Genomic DNA, 21981 nt, shown 5'->3' with positions numbered 1-21981 from the left:
CGCCCGTTTGAGCTGCGCGCGACGTTGGGTACCAGTAACAACTGTCATTTCTGCAAATAACACGAGCAGTTTTTTCTTTTTTTTTTTTTTAATCTTATCGGTCATGCGGCAGACGCATTCTCAACCCCGTCGAGGTTCCCATCGATTTAAAGAGCTCGGTCGTAAATAACCGATACGAGATATTCCTTACGTCACACGCCGATAACGGCGTCGTCGTTTTCTCAAACGCGATTAAGCCCGCCGCGTCCTATCTCACCTTCCGTTGTGTTACTTTACGGGATCAGGAAGAACGAGAGATCGTATTTTTTAAAACCTCGTTTATCGGAGTACTTAGCGCTCTCCTATCGTCCGTTGATACCAAAATTCCACTCGCTGTATAAAAAAACAGAGAAATGTGCGAACGAGATAACGTAATGATTCGACAGTTTTCTCTATCGGTTACGGTATTTTGTTTTTTTTTCTTTAACACCGTTAATTCGGTAAGACATCAGAACACGTCACGTGTAAACGTCACGTCTAATTGATATCCTTGTGTAATTTATAACAAGGGGAAAGTTTGACCGACGAGACGGGGTTGAGAACTTCGACTGCGGGGCTCCTGGAGTTGGAAGCGAGCGGGCGGGCATGATTACGTAATAATCACGTGGGTTTCGATCGCGCGCGGCATCGGTCGGCCGGATACACGTCGCTTCGCGAATTCAAGGTGTCGAATCGATTCGCCCCGTCGGCGGAAATTCTCGCCGCGTCTGATTCCCGCGTAAGCGAATCGATCGAACGAGAGCGACACGCGATCACGTCCGCCCGCCCGCGTCGCATAGCCGGGCAGCTCGCCTTTCGTTCGGGCTGGCGCTCTTTCTTTCCGCGCTTATCGGCGAGAAATCTTCCACTGGCAGATCGTTATCGAAGTCGGCTGTGATAAAGATGGAGAGAAAAAGAGAAACAGAAAGAGAGAGAGAGAGATGCAGCTTTTACGTTGGGAATAGAATCGAGATAAAGTAATCGGCCGTACATTATTACGTCCGGCCGTATCGCACGCGGTAGCGCGAAGAGAACGGATACGCACGGATATCACGGTCTCTGACGCGTGCTTTTTTTTTTTTTAAATAACTCCTCGAATGATAAGGCCGAGGGCAGGAGATACTGCACACTTTCATGGCTGTTGTCGCGTACGCCGCTCTCGCAACACGCTGGGATATACGTATGTGTATGTTTAAACGTATATATTTCCGTTGCGCGCGCGGTGCTTAAACGGATATATCCTGCCAATTCTTATCTGTCTTTTATCGCTCTAGACGCGTAATCTCTTATTCACTCTCGGCTCAGATATTATTTAAGAAATGATGAAAGTAATATCTCCCTCGTTCTCCCTCGCTGTGATGCAATCGAACGGCGTTGCGTCACGGAGAGATCTGTGTGTATAACCGCGGCGAGAAGTCGCGGTGAATTTCTCACGGGATACGATATATCCGACCGACGTATTTCGCGGTGCGCGAATCGTTGAGCAGATTCGTTGATGAAATTTCAATATCGCCGCCGCCGCCGCCGTCGCGAGAATCGAGCGAAATCCGTCGCGCGCTCGATTCACACTCCCCCCGTTTGCTCTGTCGCGCAATAAAATTAGAAGCCAGACGGCTTCCTCGGTTTACAGCTGCACGAACGACGTCGAACGTCGTCGGGACGACCGCAGTGACTCTCATCAAGCCCGAGTGGCCCGTGGCCGGAAGTTGTTTTGCGATGCGGCGCTAAAGTTGCCCTATCGGCCGACCCTGAGGAAAAATGATAATCCGCCGACGATAAATGCGGGAAAAGCACGTGTGAAAAGTTTGCGACGCAACGTGCGAAACGCGAGGGAATGTCCGACACTTTTTGCGCCGACGACGTTTCTTGTGCAAAGAGAGCGAAGGATTACTTAAGATAGACGATATAGTATTAAAATACAGTATGAAATTACGCCGAGTCTGCGCTCTTATCTAATCTAAGAGCCGTGCGTAGATTCGTCTCTGCGCAGTCTATAACAAAACTGCTTTTCCGATATACGTCTTTCTCGTCCTCTCGCTCTTTTTCTTAATCTACTGCAGCTAAAAAGAACCTTGATCTATATCGAAAGTTGCCTCACTCGAGTCATAAAATTAAATCTGAAAAATTAATTAAAATTCTAATTTAATTTATAAAATGATTAAAATTAAAATTATAGAGAAAGATATGACGATCGACGAAAACATCTGATCTGGTCGGAACTTTTGCGAATAACGATCAAACAGGTACGAAATGGAAATGTATATGTCTTCGTGCACGGTTCACGGTGAGCTTCTTAGAATCCGGGTGCAAGGGCACTCGTCCGGTTTATGTAGAAGGCGCTGATAATATTCACTGGGCCGCGATGTTTTATTACGTCTACATACGCTGAAAGCGCGCTGATTCGCGGGGCCGCGGCCGGACTCGGTCAATCGGCGAACTGTCTCCGTTATCTCCGTCGGCGATGTGTATATTCTTGGTCCCGACCCGATAAATAATGTTTGGCGCATTACGCCCTGCACCGTAATATACAGGCGGCACGTGGCCGAGTTATCCACAGAGGTCAGGCCAAATTTACCAATCGCCCCGGCGCGTCCGTTCGATTCGTTCCTCGCCGCGGCCGCGTGTTTGCGGTTGCTTACCGGGGGAGCCCTCGATTTGGCCTTCGCAGCCGAGTTTGCAGCCTCGTTATCGGTCCTCCGAGAGAGAGAGAGAGAGAGAGAGAGAGAAAGAGAGAGAGAGAGAGAGAAAGATGAGATCCCGCGATTAAGTATACGGCGCCGCGTGATAACGGCGAAATCACGTCGGGATCGACGAGGATGTACAGCGCGATTGATTAAACCCGTCCAGACGGATCTCGCTTGCTTATTACGCGCGCTTTTACGGGGACATTATTCACTTTTTTTTTCCTCACGAGCAAAGAATTTATTATCTTTATACTACCTATACTTCACGTAAATTTGTGTCCGTTATCTTTTGTTATTAGATATCTATATTACGTAACGCATGTGCGTTATCAGTTATCTGTTTAGACGCTACATCTCGCAGACGATCGCGGTTTTCCTCGACCGCTGCCGAGCTCCTCGATTTAATCTACGCACTCTTTTCGAGTGGGAGATATATATATATATACAACCACAGGCAAGAAACATTTATTTACTCGGATCCGGGCGGAGATGGCGACGAATGGCCACTGATAAGCCGCCACGTCTAATTATACCCTCTCCTTGCTCCCGCCACGGTCGAGGCTAGGAGATCGTCCCCTTGCTCTTCCGAGAGGAGGGTTCACGTTACGATCCCGTGCTGTACACTATGATGTCAGATTGATGTCATTCGCGTGGCGGCTGGGCGATTCGACTTGGGCAAGAGGTGAAGAGAGAGAGAGAGAGAGAGAGAGAGAGAGAGCGCATGCTGCACGCAGCAGCCGCTCTCTGAATGATCATCAACGTTCACCAAATTGCCCGTGACGTCAGTGCTCGTTTCTTCTTCTTCCTCTGCTCTTTTTTTTTCTCCGCACACGCTGACGGACCGCCGACGCGACGTGCCGATCGACACAATCAACGTCTTCGCTGTCACAATCGTCGTCGTCTCGTTAGCGAAGCGTTCACGATCGTTGCGCGAGCGTCATTAATGAGCGTGTAATAATTCCGAGATATGATGCAAACCGCCAGCGCATCTTATCGGCGGTGTTATGTAAATAACACCGCCCGATATAAACACAAATCTCGCATCATTCATTCGGCCGCGGCCGAGAAACGGCTTGTTTCAGCGCGATTTTTTTTCTTTTGCTTTTCCTTCGCGTATATAGCGGCAACAGCGATTACGAAATCCCCGCGGCGAGTTATATAAATCCTTATCAGGCCTCAGCCAGACGAGATATCCCGTCGACGACTCGAAAACATTCGAGGAAAGTGGTGATACAGCTAAAATTTCTGGAACTTCGACGTGGACGCACCTTTCTGATTAAAGGTCTTATTGCCTCGCGCTTAATGCAAATCAATTAATGATGTTAATTATTGGCGCCTGATAAGATCTAATTAACATTGAATAGCATCGCGGCTCGAGAACGTGACCGGTGTTGGGTTTCTTCGACGTTAAAAATTTATACGTGTGCAACCATTCTCAAGACTGAATTGTTCGATCCGAAAGGATGACGCATAGCGCATATGTCGTTTCGCCTCGATAACACTGGCGATAATGCACCTACACCTCGGCGAGTCGGCGCTCCCTATCGCCGGCCGTGTTATCGCTAAGAAAAAGCGATAAAATAACGCGCCATTCGTGCCGACTCAGCGGCTGCGACGATAATAATGATCATTGTTTATGCCACAGAGATTAGAGGGGATAGCTGCAGAGAGTCGAGAAATACAAGTTTCTCTCGCCGCCGGTCTGTCGCGTAATACGAGTTCGCAAATAGATAATTTTTTTTTTTATTTAAATCCTGCGAATTGAATTAAAAATCACAATTACTGCGAAATTATAGTAGTAATAATAGAACTAACTACAAATAATACAAATTGATAGATGGATACTTCGTAATACATATACAAGTTATAGTAACGGTTCGATAGGATGACGACCGAGTCGATTGTCACGTAATTGCGCACGACGAAGACACTCGGGACGCATTTGAAGTGTTTCAACGTAACTCGCGTCCTCGGTAAGAACCTTCAAAATTCGACGTCCGCGTTTATTGATCCAAATTATACGGCCCGGCGTATCTCGTATCGGCGGTTAAGCGATACTCGCCACGTTGCTTAAATTGTTGAAAAACACAGTGCCGGCGCTCCGCGCCGCGATAACCGCGTAGAATTCGCGCCGTCTCTCTATATACGTGACTCGGTGCATTTTATTACAAAATAATCGTGAGATCTCCGCGCGACGTCACGTCAGCCCTGATACACCCAGTCCTCATTCGCATTCGCAGTAGTTGAGATACTCCGATAAGAAATAATCGCTAATACAGTACGGAGTACTGTTCGTTCCGATCCCCTCCGCGCGGCTGTGTAAAACCGGCTGTTCATTGCGAAGAGTAGTGGGCGCCGGGCTGATGCGAGAGAGCTGCGCGCGCGCGCGCGCGCTCGCTCGCTCGCATGCACACAGCATGCAGCCTCCCACCCGTCCTCCCCCCCCGAGCCCCTGACGCTCCGAAACCCTACCCCGCGCGCGTCCCTCTCGCGCTCCGCCGGATCCCGGTCGCTGCCTACGTGTCCCCCTAGGGCACTCGGCGGCGCGCATGCGCAGCCTCGCGATTATGACGTCATGCACCATGACGCCACAACGTCCGATTGGCGGAGCGCGTCGTCGTCGTCGTCGTCGTCGCGTCGTCGTAGCTGTTTTTTTAAGGACGAGGGTGTTACGGGACGCGAGGGGCGGACAGCTTGGCAATGGCTCTTTGGCGAGCGGGGTCGAGAGGAGCGCGCGCGTGTGAGAGAAAAAGAGAGCGAATGAGAGAGAAAGAAGGACGGAATGAGTGAGAGAGAGAGAGAGACCTGGAGCATACGGGGATCGACAGAACAGGGGAATCGTGCGAGCGGCGCCGGACGCGGCCGAACAAATGCGAACGAGGCGCGAACGAGCGAGAGAAAGGTTGCCGGGATCGAGGGAGACGGAGCTAGGTCGAGAGGTGGGAATTCGACGGTCTAGTCTAGCTCGGCTTTACCGCCGCATTCTCGAGCGTTCGTCTCGTCGTACGGCAGTCAGACGGTGGAGCGCACGTCTCGTCGCGCCGAGATCCGTGTGTAATTTCGCGTGTTTGTCTCTCGCGTTTATCGCTCGCCGAAGGTAGAAGAAGAGAATCGAAGAGGGAGAGAAAGAGAAAGAGAGAGAGAATATTACGCGACAACGGTTGTCGTGATCGCGTGTGTGGCCCCGCGGTGCTCGCGCTTGCGGTGCTTCGCCGCTTCCTTTCCCGGTGCGTGCGAGACAGTGAGAGATATATAGAGCACACGGATTCGTGTATACGCGGGCCTCCTCGAGGGTACGCGCGCGCGCGAGTTCCCCGGAGAGTGGAGTGACGCCGCGGCGATTCCCGCCATCGTTCGGGCGCCATATCGCGGGATCCTCCTTCGCGATTCTCGTCGGCGAGTCGAATAGTCGAACGCTCCGGTTCCAGGGTGGTGTACCCTGCCGCCGTGAGTCGGGGCGTCGTCGGGCGTCGCTATACGCGTTCGTCCTCTCGCGGCTCATGTGCTCGCGAGCCGCGACGACGGAGTGCGCGCGAGACGGGAGGTGGTTGACGTTATTGTCTTCGTCGTTATTTCAAGCGGCGGTTTTTATTATTTCTCGGACGAGTAGTGCTCGGGCGTGCGGCCGGAATCAATTCTCGTTTCGCGAAGCGGAGTGATTCGGAGATTAGCGGAGGAGAGAAAGGAAGAGATACAAGTGGTAGACAAAGCGGACGATTAAACGCAGGGATAACTCCGACACAGTTCGCGGTTAACGAGATAAGAACCCGAGGAGAGATATATATATATAGTATATATATATATATATATGTGTGCGCGAGACAAACAGTGGATGTGAAGTGATAAGTCACCGAGAACGACACAGTGAACGATTGAATACCTCCCCCACCCCTCCACCAGCGTCGCCATCGTTATCAAGCAGCGGGAGCTCGACGCCGAAACCACGTTTTTCGCCGGCAAGATGATGGGCAAACGGACGCAGTGTTATCTGTGCGACCTGCCCAGGATGCCGTGGGCGATGATCATGGACTTCTCGGAGCCGGTGTGCCGCGGCTGCGTCAATTACGAGGGCGCCGACCGCATCGACCTCGTCCTCGAGTCGGCGAAGCAGCTGAAGAAGGCGCACGGCTTCCAGGACGCCCGGCCGTCCGCCTCCAAGACGTACCGCGCGACCGCCGGTCACACCGAGCACAACGGCGGCACGAATCTCGACGTGCTACCGATCCAGAACACGCCGCAGAGCAGCCACACGCGCCATCACAACATCGCCGGTTACTCGCAGCTGCACCACCGCAACTCCATCACCGAGTACACCTCGGGCACGGCGGCGGCGGCCGCCGCCAGGCAGCAGGTCGGCCGTCAGCACGGCGACGAGGGCCACGAGATCGCCAATAGCATAAGAAACAATCCCCCGCGTCTGTCCAACGCCCATTTGGCAGCGGTGGCCGCGCATCAGATGACCCTGCACAATCGCAGCATCACTCAGCTCAAGCGCGGCATCTCGGCGATCGACGAGGACGAACACGCCGAGAAGCGGCTCTCGTTGGAGGAGCAGCATCCGGTCAGGCCGCCGCTGACGCGCGGCGATTCCCTGCCGGCGGTGAGCCTCGCCGTCAGCTACGTCAACGACAGGAGCAAGGAGAAGCATCCGGTGAGAGCGCCCAGCTTCGAGACGGCGACCACCTTCAAGGCCAACGGTGAGTTTTCCCTCCGTTTTTGGGTCGCGCCCCCGCGCCGCGATCGATCGATCGCGGACTGGCGGCGCGGGGTGGGTTCGCCCTCCCCGTATCGCGATCGCAATCTTCTCTTTCTCGAGGGAGATTCTCCCTCATCCTCGTCACGCGACACTCTGGGAACTTTTGGACGAAGCGAAAAACGACTCGACGTGATCCACGGCGACGCGGACGCGCGTGTATCGCATTATTGTTCGATGGCTTCATTTGTTTTGCGAACGAATGGCCAGCTCGTCGTTTAACTCTACTCCGAAACGCTCCACTTTCGGAATGCGAGAAATATTTACGGTATGTAGAGACGAGATAAACCAAGCACGCAGCACTTTAATACCAATTTATGCGAGCGTTTACGAGCAAACGATCTCTCTCTCTCTCTCTCTCTCTCTCTCTCTCTCTCTCTCTCTCTCTCTCTCTCTCTCTCTCTCTCTCTCTCTGGCACTTTTACTTTCAAAACGCGTGTGTTGCTAACACGATCTGCTTGAAGCCTTTGCGAAAATCGATTCTTGGCGTTGCGATTAGATTCCGCACAGATACGATACGTAACTCATTCACGAACCTTTCATTCATGACATAGGATCGTTAGCCACTAATGATTAAGATCTGTAAAAAAAATGACCATATGATCAAAGGCTCGTCTCTTCAGAGTCTATATACATTACAACGAATCTAATTTAACATGATTAGTGGAAGAATGCCCGACAGAAATACAATATAAAATACGAGGTTCTGTCGAGTGTCCTATATTATTATCGAGTGAACGTGATGTCTCTAGAAAATTCTCTTGTATCGCAGCCCTAACAGGAACTGTAGGTATATAAATCATGCCTCGCGTTTTTCTTCAACAATAAACGTTGACGAGTTAAAAGTCTCGGAATATTTCTCGTTTAGCGAGATAAGCCTCATCGATTTACTCCTGTATTTTATACCCGGTGTCAAGTATAACATGTATGTGCGCCAACGTATATTTCTCAAAAAGAAATTGTGTCAGATACTGTCGTTTTTGCTTTCATATAAGAATAAATACACGAAAATCGGGCAAAAAGTCTATCTCGGGTATTCCGGCCTTACGCGACGCGCGCGCGCGCGCTCGACATAATTTTTTTTTTAACGGGCGGTGTTCTGGCGTTTTTATCGGTCCCTATACTATAAATAGTTAAAGAGGAGGGCTGTACGCGCACAGTCATTCGTTCGTGGCCATCTGGCGCGAGGAGGCAACGCACGCACACGCGTGTACGTACGCCGACGAGAGGACGGCGATGTAGGGAGATTGCATTAAAAGGAAGCAACGTCCTCCGTCGCGTCCTCGCGCCGCTCTCTCTCTCTCTCTCTCTCTCTCTCTCCCCTTCCTTTTTCATTCTCCCCCCGCTGTGCATATATTTCTTTCTCTGTCTCTTTCTCTCCCTATCTCTATAGTTCTCTGCCTTCGATCGGCGTCCGAACGCGTACAAAAGAGACGTATATCGAGCACGTGATGGGACGACCAAAAGATACACACACACGCACACACACATACACATTCAGTTGCCATGTCGTGACGTGTTCAATCAGGTGACGTCACGCCGCCGTCGCCGTCTCGCCGCCGTATTTATACCCGATGAATGAGACCGTTGTGTGCCGGTCGCTCAATAACGAGCGAATCCCGCTCGCGAGTGCGAATTTTCGCAGGGCGGCGGGACGCTGCTGCTCTCTCACTCTTTGCGTACGTTTACGCGTTCGCGTCTCGCGTTTACGTTACGTCGCGTCGGCGTTGTGTTACATATTGCCTTGCATTACGTGTTACGCGCGCGTAAGATAAGGGGGAGATCGCGACGAAGCGGCAGGTCCTCTCCCCCCCTTCGTCCCTCCCTCCGTTTCCGCCGTCACTTCGCGAAGCACGCGAAGCGATGATAAAGTCTTGTTTGGGGCACGCTCGCCACCGCGGAGTGACTTCGCGCGCCGCGTCCTTCTTCTCCTATACGTCACGGCGCGATATAGAATCGCTTCGCGCGGCCGATTAGTCGCTACGATTTTGCCTTTTAATGAATTATGGAATCGACGACGGCGGCGAGCGTTGAACCGGCGACACGAAGGAGATCGGAGCCACGAGGGCTGTCACGCGCGCGCGCGCGAACATCAGCAATTATGAATCGTCTTCGCTGTTTCCCCATTGTCCTCCCGCGAGAACATACATATTCTTGTTGAAATAGATATAAAAAAAAAAGTTTATTCCTTTCCTGCACGGAGAGACGAATGTGTATTAGTCTGTGGAGAGCAGTCTGCGATTATATCGCGGAATTTTTCGTGACGTCACTTCTACTATTCTGACGAACGATCTTCTACCTGAGATTTCGTCTGTAAATTATTAATGTGAGAAAACGCGAGAAGTCTCGTCGTCCGGAAAGCCTGTCCGATCAGAAATCAAAATGGGAAGATCTTCTCTACGAGAGAGAGAGAGAGAGAGAGACTCGTATTTCGACACGCGGATGGCCTTGCGCGCGCATCTCATTCGATCGTACTCCGTTGCATATCACATCCCAAGCGAGTACGTCGCACCTCTCTCCCTCCCCTCCCCCCCCCACACTTATTGATGCAGCTTCTTCCACCATGGACCGCTCTTTTCACGCGCGACGTGTTTCGTGACGCGCGCCGCGCTTTTCGGTTCCGTCTTCTCATCTCGTGTGCTTTTCTCTCTCTCTCTCTTTCTCTCTCTCTCTCTCTCTTTCCGTCTGCCTCACCACGTCGCGTCGCATCGCGACGACGAAACCGGTCCCGAGATTGCCTCCTCTGTTTGTCGCGGCGCGCCGTGACATTTCGCCGGGATAACTGTAGCGTGCCCCCCTTTTCTCACTCGCCGGCCGCTCCGCTTGCTTTTCGCGCACGGCGGAGATACGCAACCCATTGACAATACGGCGACGATGACGGCGACGTCGGTGTCTCTCGCGTAATCCTACCCTAACCTTACCTCAACCCAACCTGGCTGTACGCGCGCGCGGGCGGCACGGTGACCTTGCTCGCCGACCGTTATTTCGACACTCTAAATTGGCGGGAGCTTTTTAGCGGGGAATGAGTAGATATGTAAACAAGTTATCCGAATTATTTGAAAGAAAATCATCCGCCATTCTTATGCTTGCAGCCTCAACGTGCCTTCTGTCTACTCGGAAATTCGTTGTAGATCACTTAGCTCCTCTTACGCGAGAATCCACATAAATTCTCATTCGAAAGACAATTAAGAATGCTCCGTTTCGATTATAAAATAAAATCTGTGTATTTTCTCTCTTTAATCTATCAGACGTCTATATACGTTGTGTGTGTTCTGAAATGAAGAAATGTGTTCCGCCGAGCCGGAGCTGATAAGGTTAACAATGTTTCTCGATTGTCCATGAGTAATAAATCTCGGAGGACGATAACCTGGTGGAGATTGGAAACGCGTGTTCGCGCACGCGATGTTTTCGAGACACCCGGTGCAATGACGTAGAACGCCACGCAAACAGCTGAATATATAATATATTGTCGCCGTCTGATATCAGTCGCGTTATCTCACCGCGATAACGGGCTGCAAGCTAATCAGCGATCGCGAGCCGTCGCTGTTATCGCTATTATTTAATGCGAATGCGAACGAACTGCGCGCGTGTGCGCGCGCGCGCGCTTTATTAAAATATTTTGAATCGCCTAGCCTAATAAATGCGACGATACCGTCGATTACAGCGATATCGTAGAAATGTCCCAAAAATAACTGGTCAATTATATATCAGAAGATACTTTATATCGTTATTCAGGGAAATCTATATCTTCATGAAAAATCTCGTGGAACGCAACGTTCTTCGAAACTTGATTGCGTGAGTGTATAATAATATCATCGCGTTTTTGTCACGAATTTTAAGACCATAAATAAGACTCGCATGAAAGGAAGTTAATTAAAAATGTTTACTTCTCGTGTTTCCCGGTGTTTTTATAAGAAGTTCATCGCTTTCGGGAATATTGGCGATTACCCCGACGATGCCGGTATGCGGTTACACGTCCTGTTACCGTCGTGAAAATGCCATTGTAACGAAGTAATATCGATGGAAAAAAAGCCCATCAGAGAAGCGGCATTTGCTTGTTTTTTCTGCCGAGCTTTTTTTATCCTTGAGGTTACTGTTTCCGTTCAAAAGACAGCGTTCACGTTTTACGTATACGCGAGTTCCGATAAAAATAGATTAACGCTGGCAAAGATTGGGGTCTGGAAATAAACGCGAAGATTGTGAGAGAGGGGGAGAGAGAGAGAGAGAGAGAGTGTGAGCGAGCCTTTGAGATCCGGAGAAATTCCGCTTGTTGTTCGATTCGGCCATCGATTATTGATCTTTCGCAACTAAATGCTTACAGGTTCTGCTCGACGACGTATTGCCGATTTATAGACCGCGAGAACAATTTCAGTAGTAATCGACGAATGCGAATATTGCGTGTATCTCTAAGGAATTGAAATATAATTTTCGCTTTTTAAAGCAAGCAGGAAATATGAGAAATGTTTAGCTTCGCGCGTAAATAAGAGTAACACGCGTAACAAATTAAAAATTGAATGCGAATTTTATAATTTAATATCATAATTTCATAAGTTTTACGATTGAATAAAAAATATTTCTCTTGACAATCTCCAAATTCGACAAATAAGTCGTCGTCGAAGTTTCATTTCCCCGAATGACGTTATAAATTACCACGATCTCGAAACTCGAAATCAACCATTCCTCGAGTTTGTATCTACGCGCGTTACTCTGCGCACTGTCATTCATCATCGGAGCCCGCCGTTATACACAACGAGCGGGTGCTCTCGCGTGTGTTGACAGTATCGTTTTCCTTAATGGAAACCAAATCTCGCAAATGGACGTAGCTGTAACTCCGCAAGCCTCCACGCCCATTTTGATCCTTCGTCGCACGTCCTGCTACAGTCTAAAAATTCTCAAACGTTTCAGTGACGGCCAACGTCAGGTTTGCTCACTTTTCGTTTTTTTTTTTTAACGAAAAAATTGAATGAATTAACTATAACTTTAATTATTTATATCTCTTCACGTAGGTACCCTTATATATAATCCGAGGTCACTGATGATTTATTAGGCGTATAATATTGCGTCAGCAAGCACTATTTCCGTAATATTTCACACTGCAAACTCGACTTTCTTGTTAGACTTACCGAGGCAGATCTTTATTTATTTTCCATATTTCACATTAGTGGCGCAGCTTACTCTCGCGCGAGTTAACGTATCAATAATGGACAGCGGTGCTTAAGCGAGGGGGGGGAGAGGAGAGAAAGAGAGAGAAGGATGAGTTTCTCGAGCCCCGACACGTTCACTGACTCGGAACGCTCGGAATTAAACCGAACGTGATCCCGCCCGGGTTGTTTGCGCGCGAGAGCATCTCGTTTCGCGAACGTTAAGCACGTACGTTACGTCAGTCAGTTTCCGTGCGGGCAACGTCAGTCGTGATCAATCATGCGGCAAGAGCGACGGCAGATACGGTCCGTCGACTGGCCTGTTTGATGACCGGCCAAAGCGCCCGCGCGCGCGCGCGACGCGCTCACGTTCGCGTACGTGGACAACAAGGAGCCTGTAGTCGAGGCGTTCGGGAGGGGAAGGGCAAACCAGAGACTTTGTTCTCGTATTCACGTGGCGCGGCATAGCGCGGAACGTCGCGCGGCTTCCTACCCCCTCCCCCCTCCCCTTCTGTATCGGACAGATTGAAATCACGAGGTGATAGATGACGATCCGAGATTCAAGTGTCCGACTACGAAATGCGAATACCTACACCTGAGCACGATATTTGTGTCTGACAAATTCTTCGCGTATCCGAGAATCCGCGGAATGGACAAAATAATATAATAACGTAATAATAACCGCGAATAACGAATTCAGTAAATCTAGAAATAAGGGAGTTTTTCGTCAGGTGGAAGGAAAATAATATGTAAACGTTCCAAGGGTATTAACTGAGGGCGAGTTGGACCAAATTCCGATTAGTTCAACCGGTGATTAATTTGCCCAATAACTGTATTACTTTTAACGTATAGATTAAGTTATTAATTTTTTATTTGAAGAGAAATGTTGGAATTTTTTTTGTCGCAAGCAGTTCCACCGGTTGAATCAATCGCCGATTAGGTTAACCGGAGCTTGGTTGCAGTCGCTCTAACTGCATGTCACGCGGACAGAGTCTAACATAAATATTGACAGAATCCCGCTCGATGACCCGAAAACCGTCAGTAGACATATTTATTTATTATGTGTCATAACTCATACCACGAGTTGCTATTTATGTATAACGAATGTAATATGAAACTTGATCGCACTTGTCTCTCTCTCTCTCTCTCTCTCTCTCTCTCTCTCTCGACACTTTTTTCTTCTAAAAGAGAAAAGTGAATTATCCCCGTAATTAATTAGATATAAATTTCTGAAAAATAAAAAGAGCAAGAAGGAAGAATGAAAATAAACTTTATAGCGCCGGCTGTAAAGCGTGAATCGTAGTAGGGCATGTAGTAGCGAGAGGTAGGCAACATGCAGCTCGACGAGTTGTGGAGTTTCGCAAGTATCGTTGCTACGTATTGCGAGCGGCCGATCGATCGCGTACAGATAGCCGGCTAAGCGCTCTCCTGCCCTACGTCATCGGGACGAGTTTCACGTACGGCGGAGCGAGTGAACGAGTGTCACACACGACAGGCATAAATGCGTATATCGACGACGACGGCGACGTGCGCCTTGTGGAGGGGCCGTACTTTCGAAACAAGGCCACTACACGCCGGCCGAGCGAGATACGCACACGCTGTCCAGGGACGTGCGAATTTACGCGCGAGCGTCTGTCGAAAAGGTTCGCGGACGCGATCTTCGTCGCGCGCGATCTCTGTGTCCGAACGCGGGCGTTTAGATTAGAATTCATCGGTGTGTGAATTTCCTCGCGAGTGGAGCCAAATTGTTGCATAAGCGTCGCCGACGCGGGAATGAAATTTTTTGGAAAAATCAAGGAGAGAAGAGGGGAGGAGAAGGAAGAGCGGCTTGATTTCCCAGCGTTGACTTCGAGTGCCTCCGACACTTTCGGATATCTCACACGCTGCATAACGTGATAATTCCTCGATGTAGAAATATAAATAAAATGTTTACACACTCGAGTGATATAGGGGGCTAAAGGGGTAAAACTTCGTAAGCGATAAGATTACTCCGCTATTTCGACTTCTGAAATGAAATTTCCAATCATTCACGTGGTTTACGGAAGATTACTTACTGCCGCGCGATCTCGACGAGGAAAACGTATATACGGAGCCGTCCGTTTGAATCATTGCCTAGGCTCGTGCGCTTTAACCGTGAGTCATCGAAAATAATAAAATTTTATTTCAGCGACAGAAACGCGGCAGAAGCGCATAAACGTCGTAAATACACTTTTTTTTTTCTCACCGGCCGTTCTCCAGTGGAATCGCGTAACCGCTAGTCACCGCACGTGAAAAAGAATATCTTTCCGATAACGACGTGTATACATCCGCATCTGTTTGCGACTGTTAAAATCTTTTCAATTTCACCAAACGCAAAGCTGAGCAAATATATTGTACAGTTAGATTCTAAGGTTAGCAACACACTCAATGATGCACCTGACGGAGCGTCCGATTAGATTATTGGTTTTTTTTCTTTTCTAAAGACTGGACTTGTTATCAGATAAAGTGAACGGTACGACGAGAGTTGACTGAGCCTTCGTTTGTAGGTAATAGAGAAAAATATCTGTTTGCAAGCATCGAGATTACAGAGTAGCACATATATACTTTTCATTATGGAAGAAAAATCCGAGAACGAGACTTAAAGAATAAAAGGAAAATACGAGAAGTGTGACGAACAAAAATGTGTTCCATTTGAATTCTGCGTAAATTCCGAGATTATTTTATTTCCGAACGAGTAGAGTTCTCGGAAAATGGTCTTAGAAAGTTGATTTGCGTATAGTACATCATCACACAGAGAAGCGCAGCTGTCTCTCGCTGCTGATACGAAGAGATGGAACGCCAATTATGTCACTTTGAAGGTCACAATATTGAAATTCACGGAAAGCACCTTCTCTCTTCTACCGGGAAAATCTCACCGGATGTCGTCCTACAGTGTTTATCATTTCGCCGGTCTTTCAGCGCGGCGTGCTGCTCTCGCGGGGCTAAAAATCGAACGTCCGAAAACGCGCGCGGGCGACGGAAACAAGTTCGTTTACCGGGAAGCGGCGAGAATGCCGCGCAGTTATTCCGAGGAAACCGAGTTTCGGAGGCGCGTAGCGCGAAATCCGCTCCGAATAAATCGCGAGCGTATTATATGCGCGCTCGGCACGGCCCTGATCGAGTGTGACTAAGCCGCGGCCGCCTACGTGCGTGATGCGATGGTGTCGCGGTTACGGAAAGGAAGAGAGATAGATAAATAGAGAGAGAGAGAGAGAGAGAGAGAGAGAGAGAGAGAGAGAGAGAGAGAAAGAGAGAGAAGAGAGAGTGAGAATCTCATCACTTTAGGTTCTAACCCATGGTACTAACTGACTAACGACCTTTCACGGTCCACTGCACACTACTGAAGTAATTAGCTGCGCTAACGAGAGATCGTTATGGCCAACCGCAGAGCTGCGGAAAAGGCGGCGATCTGTCCCTTGCGATGATCAATTGACGATCGTTATTTCACGCCGCGTGTCTCAGTCTATATATAATAGTCTCCAATATTCATTATTTAACTAAACGCACCGAGCTGGTAAGAGCCTCGCGTTATTAATATTACATGTTGCATATTAATAAGGAACCGCCATCTTGAGCTTGAGAGATACTCTCTTCGGTCCGTATTTAAAAATTTGCAAATCACGAGGAGCGCTTTCGGGACGGGTAGCAAAGACACCTTTTTTACGAATGTAGACCTCTGCTAAAAGATTCACCCGCGTTATGCAGCGCGCATCTGGAGCTCCGGACCGAAGATCAGAGGATCCCATCAGAGACCCTGGAATTCCGTGTCGTAAAATGCACGTACCTACTCATGGTACACGTATCTATCTGTACGCATACTGAGAGAGAGAGAGAGAGAGGCAGAAAAAAGATACCGCGCGCGCGCGCGCGCGCGTGCGTTTTCCCCCCTTCCGTTCATCTCGCTCGCCCCCTGACGTTCCTCTTCCTCCTCGCGAGAGATCGCGCGAGGATGGAGAGACGTCGCCGATCCTCGGCGCTCTATCGGAGCCGTCACGGAAAAGTACCGGTCACACGTCTACCCGGTGGCACTCTATCTGTCCTGCTCCCCGCCCTCTCCTTCCCCCTATCTGCCCCGTATGCCGTAGGCGAGGCCTCGGTGACTCGCACGCGTACACATCGTCATACGCTACGGGTGAGACGCGCGGGGGAGGGATGGCAGGGAATCGGAGGACGCGTATCTGTGCGCGGGATTGCGTGTCACCGCGAACAGCCGTGACCGAATGATGATTCTTCCCGCTCGCTCACTCGCTCGTGCGGCCAATAAGTCGGCCGTTTGTTGATACATACGTGCCCGTTCCTTGGATCTCTCTCTCTCTCTCTCGCTTGCGTTTGTCGCCTCTCGTCGCCATCCGGACCTCTAACCCTCGGGAGAGAGAGATGCATTCGACGTGAACATACGGTGACGCCTTACACAGAGGCGTGTTGATACATACGGCTCCGCGCGCGCGTATTTTAGCTCCGCAGTTAAAAATAGCACTTGACGGACGGGGATGACGTTTTTGTATTTGCAAAAACATAGGAAGGAGGCGGAGAGAAAAGAATTTAAAGAATCGTCACGGGATCTTTCCTCGTTCCTCGCGCGGATTATTGTCGACGCCTCGTGACGCGGTTATAGAGAGGATTTATTTAAAACGATCGCCCGATCCCCATCATGTTTACCCATGGGACTTGTATTTTGTCTGCAGATTAGTAGTCTGTTCACGATCATTATGAATACGCGTGTCGCATTAAAGATTGATATTGCTGTGTGTCGTTTCGTCCGTATATACTCTCATTAGTCACATTAATTGTCCGAAGGTTTACCGATATATAATCGCGTTAATTGTCCAGCTGCATTATTTTCGCGCAATATTCCAGGGTCAATGCGAGCGCCACGTGCGTTCTCGAAAGTGCACGCGACTCGAATGCTCCTCGTATAATAAAAAAAAAACCCGCTATCGCTACTTTATTTCCGAATTTCGCTTAAATTATCACAAATCATTTCTCTCTCGTCTGCGAGATAAACTGATAACATCGTGCGCCGTTCCTCGCATGTTCGACGGACGAAGGAAAAAAAAACGACCGATATCGCGACATGCTAAACATAGAATTCAAATGCGGGATATCGTGTTTCAAAGTTCGACTTATCACACTTATCAAATTATTCACGCGTAATCGTAAAGACTCGACGGGGCGGCGCGGCGGGTGCCGAAGTTTCGAAAGTTCCGGATCGGTCGGGATGGCGGGCGGGCGGGCGGACGGGCAGGGGAGGGGGAGGGAAGTATTTGGAATGTATCTCGTTGACGAATAACGACCGTACGTGAGCGGAAACCCGTCGTGGGCTCCGCGCGTCGCGTCGAAGATTCGCGGGAGTCGCTCGACGCGCGTACAAAGGCGTCTCGCCAAATGCGCGTAATTGAAGCAAGTATGTATTCCGCTCGCTCGCTCACGAATCGTGACTGCGATTAGAGAGGCAGCGGCGAGTGCAGCGAGACGTTATACGTATACGAACGACGATCGCGCGACGATGGCGCGTGATGAAGAGAAAGATGCTCGTCGGCGCTTATTATGCGCGTTATATCGCGCGTCGTATATTCTCAGAACGAGCCGCTCCACTTAATCCCTTGAGTCGCGCTGACAATTCGTAGAAGATAATGTCTCGGCGCGCGCGCGCCACACACACATACATACACACACACATGCACGCACACACGCTGAATGAAATTTGCAAAGACGGGAATTACAGGCTTTGAACTTCCTGGTTAATGCGAAAGCTTTGTTGTTTTTCCATCGAGAGAGAGAGAGAGAGAGAGAGAGAGAGAGAGAGAGCACGCTTTATATTAAATGAAAGTGGGGCATCAAAGTTCTTCGAAAAGGAGGATGAAGGAATTTCTCACTAGATGAGAAAGAGAAAATGTACCGTGACGACGATTTTGCATCGATCTCGTCGAAATTCTGCTTGACAAGCATTATATGATATTTTGCGGTAATCTAATATTATCTGAATTATCCAATTGCGACGTTCCTGTTAGTTCGCAGATCACGGGAGCACAGAGAGAGGGGGGGGAGGGAACACGAGGGGCATGCATGTGTGGAGACTGCAAAACGTTGACAGAAATATTGCATATCGTGTGTGACACGATAAAGCGTAGTGACTGAACGGAGTAATCGGTCCGCGATACATAAAACATCGGGTAAACGATCGGCGCGTGTCGAAGGCCAATGACGATACGACGCAATACGGTAACGTGGCTGTGTCGTGATGATATGTCGTTGTCGTAGTCGTTGCTCGTCGATGCGACCTGCGTGTTAATCGCCTCGGCTGCTTCTTTAAGTGGCTCGCCGAGTAAATTATCAAAATGCACCAGCCTCGTGACAACGCGCGAACTCGCGCAATCCGGCGCGGCGGCGTGAATAAGGCCGGCTTTTCGGCGTAACTGCACATGACGAGCAGGAGCCCGCCCTTTACGAAGACGAAAAAATCGATGAGCCGATCGATGCCTGTCATCGATCAAAAATTTAAACATCGCTATTTGCACGAGTGCCCGATAAAAATGTATCAGCCTCTGTTTTTGTGCCATCGTGATAAAGTCGGTCTTCTAAGAAATTAATGATCCTGCTAACATTTCATCACGGGTTAAAATCGTTAAAATCGCGCGAGGCGAACAATTCCGATGAAGCTTCGATACATGCGCGATGCGGATTTATTTCAAAGCGACACCAACACACAAAGGACACTTCACCTTGGATTTCTATTTAATTCTATATCGGATAATCGGATAGATACTAGAATATTTTCAGGAGCACAGGCGTTCTCTACTTGGAGAAGTCAAAGGTCAAATATATTTAACTTCGTAACGACTAGGAGGTATTTTAACTCTGCTGAATCTTCGCCGCGCGTCGAGGCGGCGGGATCCACGTAGGATCCTCGTGGAGAACTCGGGAGATTCAAGGTCCGTCGAGCGAGAGCGGGAGAAAACGCCGTTACTGACGTAATCTAACGCGCGCGGATAACGATTCGCTCATATTCTCGCCTCGTTCCACCGTAATCGTTTCGCTTACCATTATCGGCGTCGGCGTTGAGGAGAGAAAAAAAAACGAACATTTATTTCTGCTCGCCAATGAAGTCATTGTGCTATAAAGGCGATTATTATAAAGGGGGGAAACATTCCGCGCAGATTGCACATGGCAAAAAAGTGGACGTGGGCAAGGACAATCTCAACTCGACGATAAATTACGATCGCACCGTTGTGCCGCACGCCGCGCGGTATCGATCACTCGCGCTTCACCCTCGGGGATACTCGTAACAAGCTCGTTCCCGTGTCATTCATTCTCTTTCGTGGATCCAAAAGCCTGTGCTTTGTTAAAAAAAAAAACCGAATGTAACATGCATGAAAGGAAACCATGCTGGATACAAACTGGAACAAAAATGTCTGTTTGATTAAATTTGATTACATTGTGTGGGATATATCACTATTTCCTGCTTTGCACGATAAAAATAATAATTTAGGAGCTCACTTTAAAAAAGACGCCTGAGTGATGTAGCCACATTTTGAAAGAAAAGAAGAAATGATCGTATTTTTGAAAAAAAAGTGGAAAAGAATCGAAGTAAACAATAGAATATAGAAAGCCAAAAATAAAATTGCATATAATCTGTACTTTTATCGTAATTTTGTATTTTCTTAATTATTGCGTCTTTTTCGGGTGAACTCTCATCGGGTTGTTGTAAATATTCTTTTCTATATCCGCTTCGAAAAGTTCCCAGAGTGATTTGGATATTTCCGTTTATTTATGTTTGAATATGCATTAAAGAGCGTGCGTTTGAACGATGTATACATTTTCAGGAGCATATGTCGGGCCGTCCATACCGTTGGCACCGGCCAACGTCGCGGCCAACGGTGGAGGATCGCCTCTTCGTCCAAGAACGAGTCCTCCACCGCCACCGCCGCCGAGCCAGGAAGGCGCCAACGACAATACGCAGTCCAATCATCATCAGGTATGCACGAGACGCACGTCTTAATTATCAGACTAGCGCGGCTTCAGCTGGCCGGACCTGATTCACCGCGCGACGAATCCATATTTATCCGCGCGGAAATCAACGTTTCATGCGCGCCTTCTGGCCTGCCGAACGCCTACGCGAGCGAGTCCATTATAAGCCTGATAATCCTAGAACGTCAGCTGACGGGGTGACGCTTCCTCTTTCAGGGCACGGCGAACGGCCCGTCGCCGATGGCCGCCCTAATGTCGGTCGCCGACAATCTAACATCGCCTGAGCCGGTGCCACCGCCGAACAATCCCAGCCCCACCAGCAGAAGTCCGCCGACCACGGCCGCGAACGCTCAGCAACGCAGCGCTTCTAGAGGCTCCCAACACAGCCCGAACAGTTCAGGTAATTTCAGTAATTAATATTATATTTTTTCTTATTTATCTCTTTATATCTTATATCTATATATTTTATCTATTATCTTGATATACACGTCACATGTGTATTTATGTATGGCTTACTACATCTGTATCTTATCAGATTTTTTTATTGACGAATCGTACGATATATTGAAAGAACTTTTAAAATGTTAAAACTGAGCTCGATCGTAAGATTAGAACGAGGGAACGTGGAATAACGGTCGCGAAAAAAATCGTATTAAATTTGCAGGCTCGTCGGGCAGACGGTCCAGTAGTTCAAGGCAGGTGTCATCGACGACCGTGACGACGTCTTCGGAGGGCGCGGTCGCTCAAGCTGCCGGCGCTGAACCGGTCACGGCGCCGACCCTCAAATGTACTCTATGCCAGGAGCGCCTGGAGGACACGCATTTCGTGCAGTGCCCCAGCGTGCCGCATCACAAGTTCTGCTTCCCATGCAGTCGAGACAGCATAAAGAGACAGGGTGCCGGCTCGGAGGTGAGTAGCGGTTTCGCGCTTTTTTGGTACTCCTTCCCTTTTTGGTACCTCTTCCCAAATATTTCGTCAACAAACCTTACCAACGGTTTCCGTTCTCGTTTTTCGTTTCAGGTTTATTGTCCGAGCGGCGAGAAATGCCCGCTGGCGAACAGCCAGGTACCGTGGGCCTTCATGCAGGGTGAGATAGCTACCATCCTGGGCGAGGATACGGGCACCGGGCTCAAAGTCAAGAAGGAAAGAGAAACTTAAAGACCCTCTTTCAATGTTTGAATCAGGGCTCAAATTTTCTGTCCCTCTTTGTACAGAGGGGCTGTTATATGGTTGGAACCGTGAAGGGTTTCACCGAACGCTTTTGGTAACGGTGATAAAAGACTCGTTGGCGACACGCGGGAAAGCCAACGAACGACTCGAGCCAAAGACGTTGTCTGGTGCGATACGGATTCTTACGAAGTTGTTGTCAATGATAAGGGGGTTGGTACAGGGGGGGAGG

General features: G+C 49.2%; 1 protein-coding gene across 1 annotated transcript; it reads left to right on the top strand.

Moving 5' to 3' along the window:
• Positions 1 to 6663: 6663 nt before the first annotated feature.
• On the top strand, positions 6664 to 21740 carry LOC105451116 (interferon regulatory factor 2-binding protein 1). Its single transcript, XM_011691374.1, has 5 exons — positions 6664 to 7399; positions 20438 to 20589; positions 20799 to 20982; positions 21247 to 21491; positions 21603 to 21740. Exons 1-5 carry the CDS (start codon positions 6664 to 6666, stop codon positions 21738 to 21740), a joined length of 1455 nt encoding a protein of 484 aa, XP_011689676.1.
• The last annotated feature ends 241 nt before the right edge of the window (positions 21741 to 21981 follow it).

The sequence above is a fragment of the Wasmannia auropunctata genome, unplaced genomic scaffold, assembly GCF_000956235.1.
Source record: "Wasmannia auropunctata unplaced genomic scaffold, wasmannia.A_1.0 LD336053.1, whole genome shotgun sequence".
In the NCBI taxonomy this organism is placed as follows: Eukaryota; Metazoa; Arthropoda; class Insecta; order Hymenoptera; family Formicidae; genus Wasmannia; species Wasmannia auropunctata.
This window is presented reverse-complemented; position numbering and strand designations above follow the sequence as displayed.